The following is a 24,614-nucleotide window of genomic DNA, read 5'->3' as shown; positions in this document are numbered from 1 at the left end:
ACTGTTGCCAGAGCCAAGTTGGAGAGTAATCTGTTTGCAGGGAACTTTCCAATGGGCTTGAATAGTGAAGATGTTGGGAAAAGATTAGAGTGACCCCCAGCTGAGACCGAGACACAGATTTAATGGATGCAGTGCAGAGACCAGATTTAGGTCTTGATGATTGCACAAAGGTAACAACCTCAGCATAAGCTTAACAGGAGGTTGTTGTAATGGTAAATTAGTGTAAAATTCTCAATATAGTCCTGGAGTCTGAGTTCAAGAGAGGCCTGAGAGTGAAGGGTGGTCCTTCCAAGTCAAGGCCAAAGTCACTGGTGGTACTTTCAGTCTCCCTTGTTCCCATCTCAGAGATCCTGCAGCTGTTTCTAGCTTTTGGTGTTCTTAGCAGGTCACTCACTGATAACTTTTAACACCACAAATCCTGACTTGTTTGTTTACATTGATTTGTTCTTGTCCAGAAAGCGTCGGGGTCACTTTCTCCCTTACTAAACCTGGCATGTCTTTGTTGATAGCTGATAATGTGGGGAGCAAGATGCAGCAGCTCCTGAAGAGCAGTGTGCAGCCTTGAACCTCACTTCTGTCCCCTCAGTCTAGGCAGGCAGAGACCCAGCTGCACTCCTTGCCCCAGCAGCAGGAGAGAGCTATTGCAGTTTGCAGATCGCTTCTGTCCCCTTTTCCCCAGGCATGGACCCTACCACGCCCAAACCAGCAGAGAGACTTAGGGCTGGTCTACACTACGGGGGAAAATCGATTTTAGATACGCAACTTCAGCTACGTGAATAAAGTAGCTGAAGTCGAATATCTAAAATCGATTTACTCACCCGTCCTCACCGCGTGGGATCGATGTCCGCGGCTCGCCATGTTGATTCCGGAACTCCGTTCGTGTTGGTGGAGTTCCGGAATAGATATAAGAGCGCTCAGGGATCGATTTTAACCCGCCGATACAGCTGGTAGTCTAGACGTGGCCTTATACACTCACTTCCCACCTCCTTTACAGCTTGATTGCTGATTGCGTCTTGCTGGAGAGTAGAAGAATGCTCTGGAGCCCTCCTTGGTGCTGGGGGCTATACAAACGGAGACACATGGACTTTTTACTTTGCCTTTTTACTTTAAAAAAAGAAAAGGCAAGGTGGATTCCCCACCATAAAGGGGTGTGTGTGAGATCCCGTTTTTCCAGAAAGAGCTAAAAATGATGACAGCCCTTTTCTGGCGCATTGTAATGTTTTGATCCCAAATAGAAGAATTAACACCTATGTTTGGACCCAGTGCTGGTTAGAGTTGAGCCCTGAGACTAGTACTTGTCATAGGTCTGATTTTACTGTTTTCCCAGCGGGGGTGTATGTCTCTCACCCCTGTCCTCTTGGCTCTGGCAGTAAATAGCAGTTCTTTGCCCAATGTTAACATGCCCTGGCCTCCATATTTAATAAAATCCATGATATGCCCTACGTACTATTCCCTCTTTATCTTCTCCCCCAGATATTCGTGCTGGTATGTCTGGTTCTCTGCCTGGGAGTTCGGTCATCAGCCGATTGTTGATCAATGCAGATCCCTTTAACTCTGAGCCAGAAAACCTGTGAGTATGCAGAGAAGCTAGATGGGATTGAATGGTTCCAGATGAACCTCAGCATCAGTAAATTGTGGTGAGGGAAGAGGGTTGGTTTTGAGAGTTAATTGGGGATGTAGGCGGCACTGGAATGAAGAGATGTGTAAATCAGCCCTCCCATGCTGGATGTCAGTTATCAAGGTGTATGGGCATGAGGAGTCAATGCAGAAGATATGGGGCTTCTAGTGACAGAATCTAACCAAGGCCAGTCTCTGGACCTGTGGATGTGAGGGAGTGTCTCCCTCTCCCAGTTAGTGTGATATGGGCAAGGTCCAGTTAGCTGTTCGGCAAGCAAGACCTAAATTCTCCAGTAAGGCCCCTTAGATTCTGCACCAATCTGTAAATTCTGCAGCAGCTTCATGAAAATGCAAAAATGACACATTTGTCACTGACTGAGCTGTGAAAGTGACAAATGCCATCCCCCTGTGGTGTTTGTCCTCAGAGTAAATCACATTCATTTGCCCTTGTACCTAAATTTTCAATTGGTGTGCTGCAGATTGTTGTATTGGGTATGTCTGACGAAGCTGCACAGGGGGAAAACTGGACTGTTTGGCTGTGGGTTAACTGGATGTTTGGGCCTTTTGGTGTCCAGAAAGGGAGTGGGAAAGAATTTGGAATTGTGAGATAAACCCATTTTTGGATGTTTCCACTCAAATCTTTAGCAGTAAAATAGCTAAATATTGATATTTAAATCATCGTCATTAGGTTTCACCCCATTGAGCTGAGCAGTTGACCACACTGAGTTATTGTTTCAGGCTTTCTTCTGAGTCAGGCAACTATCACCTTGTCAGTTACACTTTGTCCACACTTGCGAGGTTTTCTTCACAGCCATAAGGGCTAGAAATGTAACATTTTCAAAATGAAATCGTAGACTCTTGAGCACAGTTCTGGGGCACAGGAGTGGATTCAACTGCAGATTCTGTGGCCTGGGATTGGCAGAATCCACAGGACCTTGGACCCCAACTCAGTGTGTCCAGACTGCTCTTTATGAAGTTTCTTATGAGGTAGTTGAATCAGTTCTCACTAGATTACAGAAGATCCTGCTGGTCTCCTCCTCTTCTTTCAACCATCTGTGTGTCAGGAGATGTGGGATGGCTGAGAGGGATGTAAGAGATATGGGTCACTTGAACAAAAATTGTTTTCTTTAACTTGACAGAGAGTGTTACACTGAGAAGTGTGTCATGAATAATTATTTTGGAATTGGATTGGATGCAAAGATCTCTCTGGACTTCAACAACAAACGTGATGAGCACCCAGAGAAGTGCAGGTAGGTCAGTTCTTTGGGAGGCAGATTTTGGTCTTTTCGGTCTATCGTGATTGCATCAGAAGTGATTACAGTTTATAATCTACTATGGCACCTTGAAGCTGGTCATCTGAAACGGGCATGAGTAATTTCACCTTGATTACTTCCTAATTCAAGACATTGTAGATAACATGGGAGATCCAGGTAGCTAGCTCTGATATGGATTAAATGCAGTGGTTCAGGCATTTACTTCATTACCTCACTAGCAGCCTTTCTCATATGGCTGCTTTTTAGCTACGAAAGAATTATGTCCCAACTCCAAATGCCATGGAACTGCATTCTAAGTCCACACCCTGCCCTATAAATCAGGCCTAAGTTCTATAGTCTTCAGGATACCTGTATAGAAACAGGGTCCTTCAGACAACCTGCGGTTAATAGGTTTTTCTCTGTCCTGAGCAACGTTCAGCAACACCTTTAGCTCAGTGATGTGTGTGACTGGCTGCATCTCCCTCTTGGGAGCATCTGCACATGTTTCTGACAGCCCATGTTAGTGGATTGTCCCTAATTCCTGTTTCATTTTTTTCAAGGGCAGCCTCTTTTCAGAATGCAAGGGGTGGCAATTTCCAGTTCTTGTGTCTTCTGAAAGAGGAGGACTCTTGTTTTTACGGGTTGGGAGGTATCATTGAAATAATCTTTTCTTGCAATCAGACAGTAAACGACAGTGCCTCATGCTGACTGTTCTATCTCTTGTTTCTTTGTTTGCCCCTCTAAGAAGTCGTACTAAAAACATGATGTGGTATGGAGTGCTCGGGACCAAGGAGCTACTACACAGAACATACAAGAACTTGGAGCAAAAAGTCTTGCTGGAGGTGAGAAAGAAAATGCCCTTACATGGCTAAATCTCTTCTTCTCTCATCCCAGTCAATTTTTAATTTTTCGCTTCTGGTTTAGCACGTTTATTTTAGCATCATTTATCAGTCTTTAACTGAACACAGAAAGCCCTTCCAGCATCTCTGTCAGTCACCTTGAATCTGACCCAACCTGTTGATTCCAGAGGAACATTTCCATTTTCAGTCCTTGGGGTTCCCACCCCCAACCCCATGGCACTATTAGCATACGTCAACCCGCAGTCTGATGAAAGTAGCCTCTGCTGATACTAAGAAGATATTCCCATTCTCCACACATGCAATCTGTGCTCGTAATAGGAAATTACATTGTTTTAGAAAATGTTGACTAACATGCTGTTGAGCAAAGACTTAGCCCTCAGCAAAGACAAGGGTTTTTGTGTTTAACATTGTATCTCCTGTAAATACCATTGTCCTTATCTACTCTGGTTGTCTAACATTGTATTAGTTAACACATGTTCTTCGGGGGTCAGATTGGGGAAGAAAATGGTGATATTCTTCCAGGCTTCCCCCACAACATTAGCTCCATCCATGAGTCGTCAAAATGCAATACCACTCACAGCAAATTGTACAGATGTTCAAAGTGAGATCGCAATGCCATTGGCTCCACCAGGGTCTCTCAGCTGAACCACCCCCTCACTTGGGGCTTAAATGTGCCCTAGAGCTCTGCTACATTTCTAAGCTGTGGCTCGTGCTTGACTGGGGGAAAAGAGGGGTGGTGACACCTGCTTGTGTCACCAGAATGAAACAGTCCTCATGGGAAATTGTGCCCCTCCCTCTTCTTTCTTACATGAGGAATGAAGTAATTAATGTTGCCATTTAAACTGTTATCGTTAGGCATCAAGAGTTAACATCTCGGTGAGATGAATAGGGCTTTTCATTACCCCAAGAGCTATTATGCCTCTCTGTATCAAATACTCTTGGCTCACATTTTTGAGTGTTTTTTTGCCCCCATACCAACTGGAGACTTGCTTTCTCTTTTTAAATAAAAGCTGAGACTCTGGAAAGCAAGGCAGTCACTCAGAGAAGTGCCGGGACAGCATATGGGCATGTACTAGCTGTTTGAGCCCTGATATTATAACATGATATAATTTCCTGGTGCAGACAAGGCCAGTAGTCCTAGGAATTCATCCAGTTATGCAGGCAGTGTGCTTCAGTGCCAGCCCAGTGACTGTGCCCTCAGCAGTGTCCTGACAATGTTCTATTCTCTTCAGCAGTCTGCCTAGTGATGACTGAGTAATCTGGAGAGGCTTTAAAATTGCTGCCTGCTAACATCAGCACAGCTATAAATGTGACATGATCTTCTGTTCTGTGCAGTGTGATGGGCGTCCTATCCCTTTACCCAGTCTTCAGGGGATTGCTGTACTCAACATTCCCAGCTATGCTGGAGGCACTAACTTCTGGGGAGGCACCAAAGAAGATGATGTGAGTATTCCTTGAAGGTGGCAAATGGGAACATGACAAATTTCTTCAGTATTTACTGTTGAGTGCACCAGTAGCACCTGAGACCTGACGATTGGAACAAGAGCGTGTCTGGCTGAGGTTTTTCTTTGAAATGTGTGGCTACCCAAAAGTCAAACTTCAGCAACTTGTCAGCCACAGGGGTTCATACTGGAGCTAGATCCTATTCCAATCCTTCTGACTTTCATGAAGCGCGATAGATGAGCTCTGGCATGCCCCCCTGTTCTTATCCGCTCAAAAGACCTGCTCTAAAGCCCATTTAAGGGCAATGTTTCCATAAATTTCAGTGGGCTTTGCGTGAGGCTCCAAAATTTTGACCTCAAATAATAGAGATAATTAAGTCCAATAAGAAGAATGTTGTGTAGAGGCTTGTGTCATCATTGTGCAGGAATGATCCTTTAGCTGCTTTTGGAAACCCATTGGGAATACAGAGACTACTTCTCCTTCCTGGATCACTTCAGAATACACCTTGTAGCCTCATTGTTAATTATATAGTGAGTAAAGAGCAAAAGAGAATGCCACAAACCTCCATCCATGGGAGGGAAGGAAGCTCTTCTAACACAGAGAAATATGGGAATTGAATTCTCTCTCCCCTTGTGTTTGCTTAGACATTTACAGCCCCCTCCTTTGATGACAAGATCTTGGAGGTGGTAGCCGTGTTTGGTAGCATGCAGATGGCAGTGTCACGAGTGATAAATCTACAGCATCACCGGATTGCACAGGTATCTGTTGCTTTTGTGAACTTCTTGGCCAACCTTATGCTTCGCTCACCCAGAACACTTAGTTTGAAGGCTGCTTGCTGTCAGTCCCAACAGGGCAGAGAATGCAAAGCCTGTGGCTCTTAGACTCCCCTAGTCCTGATGTGGGGGCCTACAGGGATCAGGGCTAATAACTTCAGATGGTATCGATCATGGAGTGGTTTTCCACTGTTCACTGTGATCTGGATAGATTGTGGCAGTTGAAACACTGACTAGCACGGCAATCCGTGAGATAACCCAAGGCATGATGCATCGGAGGCCACGGCCCCAAGGGAGTTTGCCCTGCACAGGAAGAACTGAATCAAGTGGTCCAGCCCCACCAGCAGCAATTAGAAGAAGACTGTCAGACATAGGGAAACATTTTGAGAGGAAATGTATACAACATGTCTTGTCGTTTGGGACCTATTTAATGCATTTATTTCTCGCAGTGCCGGACAGTGAAGATAGCAATCCTGGGAGATGAGGGAGTGCCTGTACAAGTGGATGGAGAAGCCTGGATTCAACCCCCTGGTTATATTTGGATTGTTCATAAGAACAGGGCACAGACACTAACGAGAGACAGGGTAAGAGTAACTCTGCAGTACAGTACATGTACTTTAACACCATATATATACCAGAGAGGAATGCAATAACCTGACAGACTATAGAGAAAGACATACATATCAGGTGTGCAATGTATACTTTTATATATACACACACGCATATACACTGTTAAAAGAATATTGGTAACTTTGCAAAAATCAAGCATTCAGCAAACAGGAAATGCTAGAATTAAGGTTGCCCATGCCACCTTACCTTGGCCCCCTTGTGTGTATGAATACTGTCTTTAATAACATGATCACATACTATTTTTTCCGCAGGACCCCTGCCTCATTCTGTGCACTGGATGGATGAGACTCAATTAATGAAGAGCTAGAAAATGTTTTGTTTTCTCTTCATTGTTCAGTGTGTGGCTCCAGGCCTTACTGGCCAGGAGAAGCGAGGTCCTACACTCAACTGAACGGCATTTCTCTGTCTGTAACATGATAATATTTGAATGCTGCACCCAATCAATTCCAAAATTTGAGGGAATGTTCTAGGCATCATTGTCCGGAACCCCAGTGATTTGGAGGAAATCTGGAAGAAGGAAATATGGACACATGGAGCCACTAGCATCTGGTTAGCAGACTCAGCAGTTTCAGCCAGCTCTGACATTGACTATAGACCATTGAGCCCAGCTATTGACACCTTCCAGCGTAACAACACTCCCCATGTGAGCTCTCAGTAGAGGTTAACATTTTGATCTCCTGAATGTCTTCTGTCCCTGACCAAAAGAAAAGATATAAGAATGGAGAGGCACATAGAAACCCTAGGCTGTGGGGAGAATGGGGGACCCTAGTATGGGGGAAGAGGCAATGGAGGAGGCAAACAGAACCCCTGGCTAGTAGGAGAATGGGGGACCCCAAGGTATGCGGGGGACACGGAGCCCATGACATGGTGGGGAAGGGAGTGTTGGGAGAATCGGGGAATGATGGAACACAAAACCAATTTTATGGGGGAAGGAGGAATGGGTTGCACAGAGCCTGTGGCATGGGAAAACAATGGGGGACAATGGTAAGGGGAAAGAGGACAGTGAAGAAATGGGAGGCACACAGAACTCCTAGCAGGGGTGGAATTGGGAGCACATAGAGCCCCTGACATGGAGGGGGGGGAGAATGTGAGATTATGGTGTGGGGAGGGGAACATAAGAGACACTCAAAGCCCCTGGCATATGGGGGAAAGAACCATTGCAGAGAGTCCCTTAAATAGAGAGAGAGGGGAGAGTGGCACATGGGGAGCCTCTGGGGGGAGTGGAGGGGTGCCTGGAGTCCCTGGTGTCTATGATGTCTTGGCCTACAGCAGCAACAAAGTGGATGACCCTCTAGTCCACTGAACACTACTAAGAGAGTAGTGCTAATTTCCTCCTGGGTTTTTCTATGGTGCGCATCACTTGAGTGTTCACAAACATTAATCATTCTATCTTCACAGCACCCCCTCAAGGTGAGAGGGTCTCATCCCTGTTTTACAGCTGGGGGTGCAGGCATGGAGAGAGTACAGTCAAAAGTGTCCACTCATTTTGGGTGCCCAATTGGAGACACCTAGGGTCTGATTTTTCTTCGTACTGCTTAGCGTTTGTAGCACTTTCTATGCTCAAGGCCCTGTTCCCACTGGCTTCAGTTGCAGCTCTAAGTGCTCAACACTTCTGCAAAGCAGACTCCAGGGTACCAAGTTGGCCACTCAGAAAATAAGGAAGACACAGTTAGTGATCATCTGTGAAAAGTTTTGTTTAAGTGAATTGCCCAGCATCAGCTAAGAACTCAGTGGCAAAGACAGGGCCTTAACTGTGAAACTGTCCTTTCTCTTCCTGCAGTCCCCTGTTTCATTCTGTACACACCTTCCAACTTCTGCAACAAATGTAGGGAGCCTACAGACAAATCTACTTTTCTACACAACCCTCCGTCATCCCCAGAGCAGGCCCATCCTGTGCACTGAATGAAGCAGAGCAATAGTCCTGTGGAAAATTAGTATATGATCATGTAATTAAAGGTTGTATCATAATGTATATACACAAGGGAGGGCAAACTAAGGTGACACAGACAACCTTAATTCTGGCATTCCCTAGCTTTTGAGTGCTTGACTTTTCGTGTTCTTTTAACGTAGTTTTGTGTGTTTCATTTCCTGTTTTTTTTTAAAAAGCAAACTGGAAAAACAGTTCTAGTATTTGACACCTACATGGGTCATCAGCGGGGTTGGAAATTTCAGATTCATCACTTAGACCTCTGCCATTTGAGCTAACAGAGTAACTGATAGCAATAGTAGGTTGTCATCCTCTGTATGGACCCGCACTAGAGGGGAATGGACAGACACTTTGGTAGTGGGTTTCACAGATATTAGATGACAGCAGAGAAACGGTGAGACTTAACCTTGGGTTCCATTCCAGGCTCTGGATGGGAGCGTGCTCTAGTGGGCCCTGACTCTTCTGTCCATTCCCTGAGCTTGGTCCGTTCTGCCCCATTCCCTTCACCCTGTCCCAGACCTGTCTTTTCCCCAGTCCCAGCCTTCGCCCTACCCCCTCTCAATACCCTACCCCCTGAGGTCATGTTCTAGCCCCACTTTTTTAGCCTTCTTTTTCCATGCTGCCTTGCCAGCAAGGGTGGGGTCACTCCCTGCTCTCCGTTCTGATACCTGGCGCCAGGGAAAGCCTGCTCAGTCCCAAGTTGGAGTATGCCCAGTGTGGATGGAATCTTCAAGGACGTCACCTGTCAAGCTCTAGCAAGTTTCTACTGAGCATGTGCGTCCTATAGTTTTTCAAAGGCTTATAACTTGGCCATACCTGTGTGGATTTTCATGGGGAAAGCAAAATGCCTGTTCCTGACATAAAGGCCACCCCCTACCAAATTTCAAGTCCCTGTTCCAAAGTATGGGGATGCTAAAGCTTCTCCAAGAAAAGGTGGCCACAATTTTTTGACATGGCCAAAACAATGCATTTTTCCCTAAACTCATTCTCAGGAATATCTGAACTGTTTGGACTGAAATTTTCCAACACAGAAAAAAAGGAATGAGTCTGAGTCGAATGTCCAGCCTGGGAAATTTCAGCCCAAATGTTTGCCACAGTTGTAAGCAACTGAAAACAGGAGGGTCTTATAACGGGGAGTGTCAAGCAACTTTCATAATCAGCAGTGCTGCCAGCCCTGCCTGTAATACAGACACAGTCCCTGTGGGAAAGCTGATGGAGTAAACATTGAAATGCTTTCTCTGGGAGATTTGCAAGGTAGTTTTGAGTGCATTTTCCTTATTTGTAGGCATTTGAGAGCACCCTAAAGTCCTGGGAAGATAAACAGAAGTGTGAGTTGCCCCGGCCCTCCTCTTTCTCCCTGCACCCAGAGATCATGTCTGAAGAAGAGTCCACCCAGATTAACCAGTTTGGTCAAGCAGCAGGAACTCTGATTCATAGGTGAGACCTGCTTCTCTTTTCCTTGGGCTCACAGTCCTACTGTGGCATCTTGTTCCACTGGGCTCACGAGGCCCCCTCCTGGCTTCTGAGTGTGGTGCTTGTTGTCACATTCCCTTTCCTTCCAAAGCTGTCTGTCTTGTCTTATCACCTGCAGTGCTCATCTGTATCCCTGGGAATAGCCTAGAGCAGTGTATAATTTCATCTGCTCATTGTGCTACTGCAGCTGCACCAGAATTTAAATCTACAAAGTGAAGTTTTTTCAGTCACTGTGGACCAAATTCAGTCCTGACACAAGCAAGCACAGCTCCCTTTGTTGCTTCTTTCAGGCTGAGGTTAATTTTATATTTTTAAAGAACATGGGGACTTAGGTTCATCTGTTGTTCTAGCCCTAGATGTTGCCAGTGAATTTGTCAGAAGTGAAACAGCTGCTTCTCAGGGAAGAAGCCAGACTTGCTGGGGATCTTTAACCCAGAGCCACAGCAGAGATTCGTGAAAGAGGACTTTCACACCAATACACACACTTGCACTCTTTTCGCAGATGTCCTGCTCACTGATACTAACATTTAGGAGAAAATGCACAGAGCAGAACACCACAGAAGTTTTCTTTGAACTTCCATGTACATAGCTGCTGCTGAAATCACAGCCTACGTGTAGTATAGGGCCATATTTTAAACTCTAGCCCTAAGTTGTGCTTTGCAAAAGAGAATGTGCACATGTGGAGTTTTGTGCACATGCCCTGCATTTGTGTAAGTAATTGCATGTATGCATTCATTTTCAGACACAATTTAGTGCCAAAGTGTATAAATTAGTGTATTCTTTCAAAAATCCCTTTAGACATACAAGTACAGGTATTGCAATCAGTTCAGCTGTCTTAGGGCAGTGCTTGCTTGTGGTCTGGTAAAACGTGCCAGGGTTAGACTTGTGCTACTTTTCATAAGATCATATAAAAGGGATGCCTTGCTTGCCTTGCCCTATCCATGGCAGATCACCTGGACGGGAACTGATCTGCCAGAGGTCAGGTTACCTACATGAGCACTGCCATGCTGCTATATCCATAGCCTCAGCACCCAGAATGGCATTGGAATTGAAAAGAATGAGGATCAGCTGACATGGTCTATGTTTCTCTCCCCAGCATTCGGGAGATAGCCCAGTCCTATCAAGACATGGAACAGGAACTTGCTCATGCAGTCAATGCTAGCTCCAAATCTATGGACAAAGTATATGCCAAATCCAAATCGACAGAGGTACTTCTAGGCAGTTTGTTTCTTAAGCTTTGCTGCAATTTTGTTACTGTTTTCTACTTGGTTCTTGTTCACTTCTCTGAGACTCCTTTCCCTCTAGCCATTTGACTGCTGTGTTTTCTGGCCCTTACACATGTTTGTTGTTGCCACAGGGTCTGAACTGCAGCCTTGTTGTAGAGATGGTGAATAATGTTAAAGCCCTGCATAGTGAGACAGAGCTTCTGCTGGCTGGCAAGATGGCACTGGTAAGGAGGGCTGGACAGGGTTGGAGGTAGTTTCCCTCAGTGCATTTACTTCCTCTGTTCTTTTACTGTGGCCATGGCACGAAGACAAGATTTGGTGGCCCCTGGACTCATTTGGCTTTGCAACAAGTCAGTGCAAACTTTACCAGAGGGATTTAAACAAATTGTGCCGTCCATTCCCTCCATAGTTTGGTAACATTACACATTATACGACAAAATCAGGCTGGTTAGCTCTGAGCTTTGGTTCCTTAAGAGGGAGGAAACTTAATATTGTCTAGAAAGGAATGTCTTGATATGTGGTTTCTTTAAAAATATTCTGAAAGAGATAGCATGCTCTGCATTCCAGCCTGTGGTTCTGAATGCTGTTTGCCTTTGGTTCTGTCTCTTGATGCAGCAGCTGGATCCCCCACAGAAGGAGCAGCTCCTAGCAGCGCTGACAGACATGGACATTCAGCTGAGGAAGCTAGCAGACATCCCTTGGCTATGGCAACTCATGGAGCCCAGTGATGATGAAGTAATAACTCTCAAATACAGGAACAAAACTGTTTCCCTAGGTGCTGTCCTAGTTAGTTAGCTCTGCTCATCTTGCTTCAGTGACTTCCTGTGGGTGGGTCACAGTGTGAGCCAGAATCAGTTCAGAAAAAAACTCCATGGAGTTACTGCCAGAGGTCCCTGGGTTGACACGGAACTGACCATTTTTCTTCCCTCTCACGACCATGAAATTGGAAGTTCTTTCCTCTCCACGAGGACTCTGAGCTGCACTAGATGCTAGGTTCATTCAGTTGGTATGGATTTGAGACATAAGTTTCATTGATTTCCCTGTGTGTTTCTGCAGAACCAGATGCTGGATTATTCCAAACGCAGCCGCAGTGGCAAATTTCGACTGGTGACCAAGTTTAAAAAGGAGAAGAACAACAAGAATAAGGAGACTCGTAGCAGCCTGGGACTGCCTGGTACCAACTGGCTGTATATTCACTCTGTGTGCCCCTGCATCTCCTGTTTGTGCACACACACTCTGCCCCTCCTCTGCCTGTGTCTCCGTTTTGTGTCTTTCTCTCTCTTTCCTCTTTCATGTACTTTCACTCACACATTACACTCACATTCTGTTTAGTGTGTTTCTCTTTCACTTAGCAAAGTAGCTTTTTTGCGGTGCTCTCTCTTGAACTGTAACACCCTGCACTGAGCGGATATTCCCAAAGACAGACTGATGGCACCCTCCGAAGAGGTCTACCAAGACTTGGACTGTTTTCTGGAATGTTTTGGGAGGGCTGTGGGAGTGGACTTAGGCTTTTAGAAATCAAAATGACTGTGGGGCCCAAATCCGCATAACTCCAATCCTCCCACTGCTGATGCTCCCTGATGTGGTTAATGATGTTTCTTTCATTGATTCACCCCTAGGGTTTAATCAAGTCTCATGTCTAATTGGCTGGGGATCCTGCATCACCACTGGTGCACCCTGAGCTCTAATCCTATTGGTCAGTATGATAAAAACTGGCCCATGAAACCAACAAATTGACTGTTATCAGGACACTTTCTCTCCAATTGGGTTAGTTGATTTTTGGTTTATATTCTACCTATGAAGACTCTCTGCCACTAAAATTTGGGAGTACTACTTGTTCTGTGGGATCATGGGTACTGTCCTCTTCCATGGAATTGTGGGTCCTGTCACTCTTTCCTCCATGACATCTCTCTCCACTGGGTTTGTGGGGACTTTTCTTTCTCATATTTAGAGACTAATCTGGAAGCTGGAGGTCACTCTGTTCATTGCCAGTCCTCCCTCCCGCATGATTTTACATATTGTCTATAAAACACTTAATGAGCCATGAATGTAAAGCATAATGTAAGTGTCAGTATGTACTGTTTACTCTAAAAGAACAATAGAAAATTAACCTGGGCCTGATTCTCTCCTAAACATTTTGCATGGCTCTGTTTTGTTTTTTAATTGGAGGGAAATTGAGTTTCTTATTAGACATGGTAAAGTTTCTGTCCCAGCAAGGCAGTGACTGGACATGGACATAAACAGACTCCTGTGGTTCATTACATCTAGTCTCTTTTTAAGAGAATGGCTTTGATTTTAATCTGAGCTCCTTCTTTGTTTGAGATTATAGATCTTGTTGTCAGTCCTCCTCTCCCTCATTTGGGGTTGTGGTCCTGCTTGACGTTCTCCCTTGGCTTTCCTTTTGGTTTTGGATACTGTCGGTGTTCTTTCTCACTCTCTCTTTCCTCTGGGCTTCTGGGTACTCAATGCACTCCTGCTTTTCCATCTCCGACAGTTCACCTCTGGGGAACGGAGGAGGTTGCGGCCTGGCTTGAGCATCTCAGTCTTTGTGAGTATAAGGATATCTTCATCCGGCATGACGTCCGGGGCTCTGAGCTCCTGCATCTCGAACGGAGGGACCTCAAGGTACTTTCATGATCAGCTCATCAGAAATAGCCAGCTGCATCTGCATGGCCTTCTGTGCTGAATGTGCTTGGAAATGGCCTGCATCCCGTCCGTTCCCTGTGGCTTTGGCTAGATGAATGGGTTCATCATGGCCTCATTCTACTCTCTTCTCAGGTCACCTAATTAAAATGTATAGTAGGAAGCTAGAATAAATAGTCAGCCATTAGCCCATAGGCCAACAGTCCAGCTCTTTCCCAGTTTCCTGAAGTTGTGGTCCAATCCAACACCCAAACTACTCATTGTTGAGAATCTCTTTATTTCAGAGCACTATGTAACAGGAGGATTTCAATATTCACCTCACTACCAGCCCTTTACAGTGTGAGTCACGATTTGGACTAGTTGGAGTTGAGTGTGTGGCTATATTTGAGAGCCTGCAGATCATTGCATTTGCTTTTAAAAAGAAACAACCACAGTCTTAGATGAGACAGTTGGACAGAGACTTGTTGCTTATGCTGCTTGTTGAATAGCCAGTCATATCCTTAGAGAAAACAGTACCGCAGACCCACTTTGCAATACATCACAGCACTCCTCCCATCATCAGGAGAAGCTTTTTCTGGGAAGATCTGTGACTGATTTTGTGACTTGCATGTGATACAAGAGTATTTGTGGCCCATGAGTTGTGTGTGATATAAATGAATGTCCATAGTATTTTAATTTGTGACTTGCCTTATGTTCTGTGTGTACAGTGATTAATGTGATATACAAGTGATAATATGACTCCTGTGCATGATCGCTAACTATTTTCTGTGATTTCTGTGCATAGTATCTGAGTGTTCCCATAGTTATTCTGTGTGATCCATGCCTAGTTGTGTTCTTTACCCATGTGTTTTGTGGCTGGCTGCTGACTTAGTTCCCTGGGATATATATAGTCCTTTCTGCACACGGTTTGATCTCCTGGCTAGCCATGTATTTTGCATCTGGGCTGGCCACATGGTTTGCAGTTGTAGCTAGTCACTGCTTTGTGTCAGTTCTGTGATTGTTGGTTACTTTGTCTTACTCTGGTAAGCATTTGATGCTTGGTTTAAGCATTCATATGATTGTAAGGTATGTAATCTTTCCATATGGTTTCTTTTTTTTTTTTCTGTGATCTAAGATGTGCTTTCCTCTTTTCTTCTAGGACCTGGGAGTGACCAAAGTGGGTCACATGAAGAGGATATTACACGGGATCAAGGAGCTGAGCCGGAATACTCTTGTCAGCGAGGTTTAGCCTCTGTTTTCACAGCCTGTGTCTACCATTCCCCCTAACTTCTGCACAGCATTCACCTCCGAGAACAGCTATGCTCAGAACTGTCACTGTTCAGAGTTCATGTCAGCCAGTCATGGTGCTACCTTTTTTCATGTGGGGTACAGTTGCATCCAGCAAGAGGCACCTTATCTGCTGAGGGAGGTGGAGCCTCCCAGAAGAGAACTCATCAGCCATTTGAAGAACTCTGTCCTTAGACATGGGAAGTCTTAGTTCTGGTGACAATGCAGGACAACTGACAATTGCAACATAGCTACCTTTAGTGTGTGATTTCATCATATTGGAATTATTCAGGGCAAAAGATGTATTGGCCAGTCATAGTCTTTTCAGATCCGAGACTTTCCCACTGGTCTGTATGTGACAGCTGTATCTGATATTGCTCAAATGGGGTGACGCTTGTCCTTTTGGCCTATTGGAGCCCCCTTCTGGATACATCCTTCAATTGCATGTGATCTGCAAGAGAAGCTCAAAGCCAGTGCAAGTCTGCCCTTTCAGTGATTCTCTCTCTCTCTCACTTATGCCTTGCAACAAACAATGCGTGTGGTTGCAGCCTTTTGCACCAGCCTACAGTCTCACCCTCAGCCTTTGTCTGTCCTTCTTCAGCCAATGATGGTGGTGCAGCCAAATTCACAGGCATTGGAGTTAGGTGAAAATTCCAGCCAGTCACAGAGGACATTCTCTGGCTAGCCCCTTATGCCTAGATGATAGAGCAAAAATAGTACAGGCAGTTCACTTATTAAATCACCCATTCACTATTCATCTTTAGGAGGCTGGGGGGAAGAGCCACTCATGGCAGGAGGGGTAAATTGGCCAAATGGGATACAGAAACAATTCAACCCACCTTGTTAGGGGAGCAGCATGTCAGCCACCAGATTGGAGCCGGTTAGGAGCGTCGTCTTTTCAGGTCAGTGCCACTTACATAACCACAAGTGAATGGATACTAACAATAGACCTGTGGCTTTAATTTGTATACAAGGGCAGAAAACACTCCCCTCTCTTGAAGGATACAAAGCTGTCATTGAAACTTGCATCTTTTCCTCTATTTAAGTCTTTGTGCTGCTGCTCCCCCTCCTGTCTCTCTCAAGCTGCCTTGTTCTCTCAGAACAGTGCTGGTGGATGCCAAAGGAAACAGGGTCACTTACTCTTCATGGCATTGTACCTGCTACTAAGAGAGCGTGTGCTTTGGAACACTGAGGGATTTTGAAGAAGCAATTAGAGTTAGTGTTACATGGCAGAGGAGCATCATGTTGAAAAGTGATGCCCCTTTGGCAACTAGCCTTTGATGCCACCATGTGGAAGATGGGAAAATCAGCACTTCTGAATCAGAGGTTAGAGACTGCATCCAGATTCCTGTTCTGTTGATTAACTTCTGTCAAGTGACTGGCGAAGCCCAAAGCCGAGCAGACCTAGTTCAGTTTGTGTGATTAGCATTGGGGAGGGGGCTTGCTGGCAGTTAGCACCAAAAAGCTGGAAAGAGGGGAGGACTGTTTTGTTACATCTCTTGTATGTTTTTGTTTTTTGTGTTTTTTTTTAAATGAGTGGCACTTGGCTAATCCTGCCCATAGACAGCAAAATGAGCACATACACAGTGGCACACAATTTAATTTCTGAGAGCAACTTTTTTTTTTTTTCCTGTTCTTCATAAGGTCTGTATAGTTAACTGAATCTGCAGTGTCAGACATGTTTTCTGTGATGGGAGACTATGGGCCAATTTCATCCCTAGTGCCAACTCCTTTGAATTCAAGAGAATTACTCCAAGGGTTATTTGGGCCTTGAGTGTACGGTCTTGTTTTCTCTCCAGTTCATGTCTCCCCACACGTCTCTTTTTCGAACAGAGGACATCAGGGTTTGCTTATGCTTGATTCCCATAGCAAAACACCTGATATAAGCCATTGTAGGGAGGGAGCAGAGAGAGGAAATTTTGCAACTTTGCTCCCAGGGCTTCTCCCTGCTTACTTTTCACTATCATCCCTTTCCACGGTGATTTTTTTAAATTATTAGTACAAAGCCGTCTTGCTGCATTGGCTCCCCTAGTGTATTGAACAAGTAAGAATCATAGTTCTCTTACAGCTGCTTTCATTTGCTTGTTTGGATGCTGATCAAGGCCTGTGTCAGTGTTAGGAAAATCTACTGGTAAGCGAAGCCGTAGGACCTAATAAAGAGTATTGCTGCACATTTTCATTCTTACTGATGATAACAAAGTAGCACCTGCTTCATGATATCTTCAAGAGTGTGTGTGTTGGTAGCAGTGTGTACACAGGTAGGAGAACACATCAGGGAAGAGAAGTACCATGTGATAATTCTGGTGGAAGATGCAGCAAGGAAAGAAGATTTCTCTCTTTTTGCTCAAATTGTGAAAGAACCACAATTCTTGCTGATTATGCTTCTTTTAGAGGAACAATGTGTGCTTACCATGCTTGCATTACTTAGTCCTGGATAGATTCAGTTCTTGTCTCAATAGGTACAGTTCCTCTGTATTTTTTTTCCTAATCAGACTGATGGTGAGATCCTAGCAGGACCCCTCCTGTTCAGACATACTCCTTAGAACTACAACTTATCCTAGGAGGACTGAAGGTCACTGGTGCATCTGCTTTTGGCAATGTGTCCATTTTGTCAAGGAGTTAAACTCTGCTCTCTTTATTTCCCTCTGTGTATCCCAATATATTTCTTTTCATTGGTGACTTTTCTGAATACGCTTATAGCAGTGTCACTCTCCATTGCATTAGCTATCCTCCAGCAGCATCCTATGGGAGTGGAGACACACGTTCTGCCTCCTTTTAAGAGTTAGAGAATGGGATCTTATATTTAACCCGAGTGCCTTTGGCTGTGCATGAGGTACATATCTAAAGAGAGGGTGTACTTCAGTGCCACTGGGAGTAATGCCATCTTTCTATAGCTCAGGCTCTGGGCCTAAAACGGGAGCACTGGTGTCAAGCATCACTGAAAGATCTCTCCATGTGCTGGGTGGTCAGACTGAGGTTCTAGCTTACCTATTTGGAGTTGTCCCTCTGGTATCTGATAAGCTTTTCTGTAGGAGAGAAAATGGCTTGGACAACTCAGGAAAACGTGACTGAAAAAAAAGTCACTGCTACTTTGCCAAAAACAAAACTCTCCTGCCCTGTCAAGGAAAACACCCACTTGGGAAAAGTTAGAATTTCACTGCTCTCTTGTACAAGTTCAGTCATTTAATTAAAATGTTACTAGTGTCAAGGCTTTTGGTCACCTTCTGCCTCATCACTCCATTGCCTGACAATGACTTGGGAGGGGAAGAGCAGTGTTTTACTGTGGCAAATTGGGCAGTGGTGTCTGTTACCAATAATGGAAGTTCAGTGCCTCGTTTACCAGGCATTGCAGTGGAAATTTACTCATTGGTGGCATATTCTGCCCTGTCACCATATTCAATTCTTGCGATTGCATGCAGTATGAGTTAGAGGAAGATTTGCCCACTAGCTGATCAACAACGTCCTAGTGTGGGCCTCCTGGGGAAGGAAAGGGTTTTTATTTATAACATGGTCTTACTTGTTTTGCTGGAGTTCCTTTACAGTGCTTAGACTATAAGCATTCGACCAAGAGCCGCGTGTGCCAGCTGTTCAGTGTAGGTAAAGTGTATTATTTATTCTGTGTAGTTCTAGTGGTGACTTGTACTCTGTCAGACAATGAAGACTTGGTCAGTATACATTTCACTAGAGAGATCCCATCTCTAGGAAGGCGCCTCTGCAGCTAGGAATCTCACAGACTGTACAGAGCCGCTTAGTCCCAGAATTTCTTGGACTGCTCCTGACTCCTGTTCAAAGCTTCTTTTGTTATTTTTGTATTATTTAAAGATGCATATATGAGCTGTGTGATAAAGTGAAAGACTGTTTACACAAAAAAAATTTGTATTTTCAGAAACTTGTGTACTGTAAAAAAGAAAGATGAAAAATAATATTGTTTATAAGGCTGTCAGCAGTAATCGCATGTCTGTATCGCTGCCCACCAACTGTTATTCCTCAGGGGTGTCCATACCATTCCTGTGATCCTGTCAAAAGCATAGGGAAGCACTTGGATCCCTGTACAGTCCTGGAAAGAAGGTTTTGTGCCTTAAGAATGGGATCTGCTCCCCTCCTATTTATTATCATAATTTATACAGTGATTGCCATGGAAACGCCTCTTGTATTTTATGTACATAGTTTGCTGTTGATTGTTGTAAATAAGTTGTTCTTGTATATAAAGCAAACCTGTTTCTGAACTTCTGGAAAGGAATTCCTCTCTCATTATCTTCATCATGCAAGTGGACTACAAAGTCCACTTATTGCTCTTTCCCCACAAGAAGCTCTGCTTTGGGACAATTATTTTATCCTGAATGACATCAAAAGCTCAGAGGCTTCAAAGCTGCTTCTGTGGTGGGTTGCGAGTTATTAAGGAAGTGAAGCCATCATAGCTCTGATTGGGTCCATTAATTTATAGCTGTTCCTCATCACATTAGCTTAATCAGGAGGAAGTATTTATTTGAACTTTATTAGACAAATTCCTATAGCAGGAAGTGTAAAGAGGAAAAAAAATTTAAATTCCTTGGTTCTAACACTGCAAATGCTGCTGCATAGTTTCTGTGGGTATAAGACCCACTGCTAGAATGGGCATAAACCCCTTGGGGATTTGAGAGGCATTTAGGTCCCCTTTCCCTTTCAAGTGCCAGCTGTATTTTTTAGTGACGAAGAAAAATTCCAACACCTTCCTAAACATGAGGTTATTCCCCTCCTGTGATCTAGTATAGCTCTGCATCAATTTTTTTTGAATTCTGAGCTGCTGTTGTAACTTATCTCTAGCTTGATCGCGCAGGCTCCTAGATCATCAGCTTGTTGCGGACACAGTTTCTAGACTCAGGAGATAAGCGAAAATGTATTTGTAAAGCAAGAAACATACTTTTTGCCCCAGGAAATGTAGAAATCAGTTGCAATCAAAAGTACACAAAGAATCTGTAAACTTCAAACCTAAAAATTTAGAGGGATTTGAGTGAGCAATGACATAGGCCATGCTCTTACTCCATTCTCCTTCCAACTCTATAATCAGATAACGATCAATGTGTTTGTAAGACTAAGAACCTTGCAACAAGTTATTCCTGACCTTAGGGCACAGTTCTTACAGTTTAACAACATTTCAAAGTAAGTGGAAACTCAGTAATGTTTGTTTGAATAAATTATGAATATTTTCAGATGGAAAACAGGGCTTCACATGCAAGAATTACAGAGTGAAAGTTGCTGGAGCCCTTCTACTGAAAAGGCGGAATATTTTTAATGTATCAGGGATGTTAGAAATCCTAGCAGTTGTGTAGGCCTGATGCTAGATAGAAATGGTTAACCCCCACATTATGTTGTATTATATAAACTAACCCCCAAAGTCTTAACAACAGGGAAGAAAACACAGATTTTAATTTAAAATATGCACCCACTTGCCCCCAGATCAGAATAACATCCTAAGAGCCATTCTCTTCAGTGGAATTGAAGCACTTAACGCCAGGCCTGAGTCTAGGTCACTGGGCAGTAAATAGTGCTATAGAAAGAGCTATCAAAGAAGACAAACCTCAGCAGGGACGAACCAGATGAGTTACCACTTAGCTAGACCATTAAGACAAACACATTTTTAGGTTAGTTCATCTCTTTCTTTGGATTGCAGAAGCCTCATATCCAAATCTCTGCCATATACAGCTGTAGTCACATCAGGGATTATGGGCTACTATTAGCACTGCTCTGACTCCACTGACAGGGCTGAACATGGCCCAGCAGATCTCTTCAGTGTGAACTGGGCAAGGCCCTTAATGTGCTGAAGCAACAATGGGTTTTCTGTCACAAAAGCATCTCTACACACCTCTCCTCATCCCACGCACCTTCTTTGTCACTTGGTGTGAAAAACGGGGAGAGGGGAGGCCCTGGAGACCCTTCTTCACTTTGCAGTGCTGGCAGCATTGGAAGCAGACTAGTTTAGAGGGCACCAGAAGTGACTGAGGGAAGGGAAGTGGCTCCTCACATCCTAGCACTCAGAAGGCTGCTCTTGTATGAGAAAGGCATTTGCAGTGGGCAGTGTCTACTGGCATATTGTGTATCCTTGCACCCATGTCTTAGGGGAGCTACAGTAGAAAGGCTTGAGGCCTTCATTCCTGAGTGGGCAGATATCCGGGTGGTTACATTAGTGAGTTGGCATGGTGTATTTTCCCCATTGTAATTATACATTACGTTTCTCTAGCAGCTTCCACTGGAGTTCAAAAGATTTACAAACTTCCCAAGCAGCCTGCAAGGTAGGTAACTATTACTATCCCCACAGTGAGTGGACAGATGGAGACATTTGTACATTGGTGTGAGTGGGTGCGCTACTCACCACTGGACAGCACCTCCTTGCTGTTCTGGGGATTAGCTCTGCGAGGCCAACACCCTTTCTGTTGATTGCACATCATATCTCTCTTACCTAGTCTGCAGCCCCTCTCTCACCCTACGAGCTGCTGCTGCCTCTTTGTGACTCGGTCCTCTGGCCATGTCACTACGCAGTTCCCACTTCCGGGGTACCCAAGCACTTTTGCACCAGTGGTCTCAGGCAGCCTTCTCCAGCACAGCCCTGATGGCCCAGTGGCCAGCAGGGGAATCCCAAGCTCACCCACTACTCCAGGTTCCAGTCCAAGGACCCTGTATTTGGCAACAGTGGTCTGCTTTCCCTGTTGCTCCTTCCCTGGAATACTTACAACTTCTAGTCCCCGTTCCCCCCGGTGTACCAGCTCAAACCACCCTCCTCCCAGGGAGTGACTGCAGACTATGTCTCTGCAGCCCTTTCCTAGTGCCAGCTTCCTAGCTTTATAAACTCAGCCCAACTCCTCTTTCAGCTCAACATCTTCCACCCATTAGGCCATAGCACACCCTGGCATTCCTCCAGGTGCAGCATATAGGTTAATTAGCCTAATTTACTCTGTCAGGTCTTGTGTGGCATGGGCACTCCATCACAATGGGGGAAAAGACACAGCAGGGAACCTGCATTGGCTGACTCAGGACACACTGCACAACCCAGCATTTTCCTCAAGTGGAAGAAAGAGGGAGAAGGATGGTTTGTCAGGGGAGTTTGGTGGTAGTTTTTAACAGTGGGTCCATACAATGCATGACCAGTCTTGTGAGGGGAGGAGTCAGGTTGGAGTGGATAGCGAAGCGTTGGCGGTGTGACTATTAGTTTCTTACTTCTGTGCATTTGTTAATATCTATGAGCAGCTACAGCCTTGGACAGGTGTTTTGTAGAACAAATGTCCATGAATCAACTGAGTGCTAGGCTGGGACTGGAGTGTCATATGACCAATTTACTCCCTGCACAGCATCTAAATGCTCCTCTCCTGGTCAGAACATGAGTGCTAGGATCAAGCCATGACAAGCTGGAGTTCTCAGCCACAAGCGAATGAACAATTTCTGCCCTGCCTCCCTACTAGGTACATTCACTGAAGGGGCAGCTGTAGGATCCTGTGGATACACCGCTCTGCTCCCATAGGAGCTGTACCAGCACTTGGCTTGTAAAAGTACCCTGTGAGGGGAAAGGTGTTTGTGCCTTTTGCTTGATCATGGGTAAAGAAGCCCTGAGCGTCGTGGGGTTTGTTGTACACTGCAAATTCAGGTCTTGTTTATGAATACTGGACTGGTGCTCGGGAGAGCTGGGTTCTATTCTTGCTTTGCCTGTGGCCTGCTGGGTGGCTTTAGGCAATCACTTTGCCTCAGTTTCCCCATCTGTAAAGTAGGGATAATATTGACATCTCGTGCAAAACTGTTTGAGATATGCTGGTGGGAAGTGCTAAATAAGAAGGAGCCATTATTATTACCCTGTATCTCCTAAGAATAGATGACTAGAACACAGGATACCAAGAAGAATCATGCAAGTGAAACCTGATTAATTGAGGGGGAAAGGGATTCTTAGACTGTTGAACATATTTTTAATTAACTCAAGTACCTGAGAAACACTCACTGGCAGCGGTGGGAAGCGGAGCAGCCTGGCCCCAGCCCGCTCTGCTCCGCCAGCTCCCAGCCACGGCGCTGCGCTTCCTGCTGCCAGTGACCCCCGGGGGTAGTCCTGTCCCCAACCCGAGCGACATGGCTGGGGCAAGGGAAGCAGAACGGGCTGGGGCCGCGTGGCTCCATCTCCCCCCACCGGTGAGTGCTGGGGCCGAGCCTTTTCCTGCATTCACCAGCGGCGGGAAGCGGAGCGCCGCAGCTGAGAACTGGCGGAGTGGAGCGGGCTGGAGCCAGGTTGCTGCCCTTCCTGCCGCTGCCAGTGAGTGTGGGGTCGCTGGGGGAAGAGGTGGAATGGGGGCACGCCGGCTGGGGTCAGAGCAGGGGGGGAAGGAGCTGGCCTGGGCCCCACACCCCTTGCAGTGGGCGCAGCCTGCGGGCAGGGGGGAGCAGTAGAGGGATAGGGCTGGTTGCCAGGGCTGGTGCTGCTGTGTATGCAGCACACGCAGCTGCCTAGGGCACCATGAAATTTGGGGCAATTTGGTGCCCCAAATTTCATGGTGCCCTACACAGCTGCGGATGCCTAAGGATGGCCCTGCTCAAGCCATTCTCTGTCTGGCCCTTGGGTTTGAGCAATGTTGCCAACTCATCAGGATTTTATCGTGGATCGTGAAATATTTGGTGTTTTTTCTTAAATCTCCAGCTCTTGGGGTCATGTGATTACCAATCAAATGCAGGTTTCTACAGAGTAACACAGAGTACTGTCTATAGGCAATTAGTCCAGCGTCCTGTAATATATTACTGTTTGCTGAGTGGACAAACCTGATACGGTAGTTAAAGTAATACAATAGAATCATTTATAAGCCCGTTTTCATTCGCTCTTAACTTTCTGGACATTCCACCACCCCAAATCCTCCATGTTTAGTCTCAGATGAAAGTTTTTGTTTTTTAAATGGAAGCTTTGAAGAAAAACTTTGCTGGGACAGTTGAAAAAAATAACTTTTTTAACTTTTAACTGCCACAGTGTTTTTCACACAACTCCAAAAATGGCTGACCCTTGAACCATGAACCTTGGCATGCAAAGAGTGTTTGTTCTGGAAACTGCCCATGACCAAGTTCAGAAAAAGTGGGTGAATAAGAGTTATAAGCCATTGAAAAATCACTTCTGAGCATATTCAGTGATCATCAAATGAATTTATTTTGGTGGGACCCAGTGGAGCCCCACCTCTTTCTGGCATGGCAATGGCATGGTCTCTGATCACAGACCCAGTAGGATGGGCTGCTGTGCAGACAATTAGCTTGGACAGTCCAACTCAGGACACTGCAGACCCCTAGAAAAGCTGCCTTAAGGTGACCTGCAAAGGGTGGTGATGGGGGGAATTGATTTGTGTCCTCGCTGGGATTCACCGTACTCCTGGTTTTGCTGGTGTTACTGTTTCACAAGGTCTGCAGCTGTAATGGGCTCCTGCAATCCAAACTGCACCTGACCTTCTAACGTAAAGCAGAAAAAAACTCTTATTATCCCTCCTTTCCCCTCCCTTCCCCCCAAAATAAAACCA

At 45.2% G+C, this 24,614-nt stretch overlaps 2 protein-coding genes across 7 annotated transcripts in view; one reads left to right on the top strand and one right to left on the bottom strand.

Moving 5' to 3' along the window:
- Positions 1-19,337, top strand: part of DGKD (diacylglycerol kinase delta) — a 97,313-nt gene extending 77,976 nt beyond the window's left edge. For all 4 annotated transcript variants that reach the window (XM_075068579.1, XM_032801639.2, XM_032801642.2 and 1 more), the window contains 13 exons: positions 1,474-1,570; positions 2,757-2,867; positions 3,616-3,712; positions 5,066-5,173; positions 5,818-5,931; positions 6,396-6,530; positions 9,789-9,940; positions 11,073-11,184; positions 11,334-11,426; positions 11,818-11,937; positions 12,259-12,376; positions 13,697-13,827; positions 14,984-19,337. In XM_075068579.1, coding sequence (XP_074924680.1) covers positions 1,474-1,570; positions 2,757-2,867; positions 3,616-3,712; positions 5,066-5,173; positions 5,818-5,931; positions 6,396-6,530; positions 9,789-9,940; positions 11,073-11,184; positions 11,334-11,426; positions 11,818-11,937; positions 12,259-12,376; positions 13,697-13,827; positions 14,984-15,073 — 1,478 coding nt within the window. In that variant the 3' untranslated portion in view covers positions 15,074-19,337. The remainder of the gene's footprint in view (positions 1-1,473; positions 1,571-2,756; positions 2,868-3,615; positions 3,713-5,065; positions 5,174-5,817; positions 5,932-6,395; positions 6,531-9,788; positions 9,941-11,072; positions 11,185-11,333; positions 11,427-11,817; positions 11,938-12,258; positions 12,377-13,696; positions 13,828-14,983) is intronic.
- The window catches only part of LIMS2 (LIM zinc finger domain containing 2), a 317,098-nt gene that overhangs the window by 50,413 nt on the left and 242,071 nt on the right, over positions 1-24,614 (bottom strand). The window lies entirely within an intron of this gene.

The sequence above is a fragment of the Chelonoidis abingdonii genome, chromosome 8, assembly GCF_003597395.2.
Source record: "Chelonoidis abingdonii isolate Lonesome George chromosome 8, CheloAbing_2.0, whole genome shotgun sequence".
NCBI classification, from domain to species: Eukaryota; Metazoa; Chordata; order Testudines; family Testudinidae; genus Chelonoidis; species Chelonoidis abingdonii.
The sequence above is the reverse complement of the archived record's forward strand: the minus strand, read 5'-3'. Positions and strand labels throughout refer to the sequence as shown.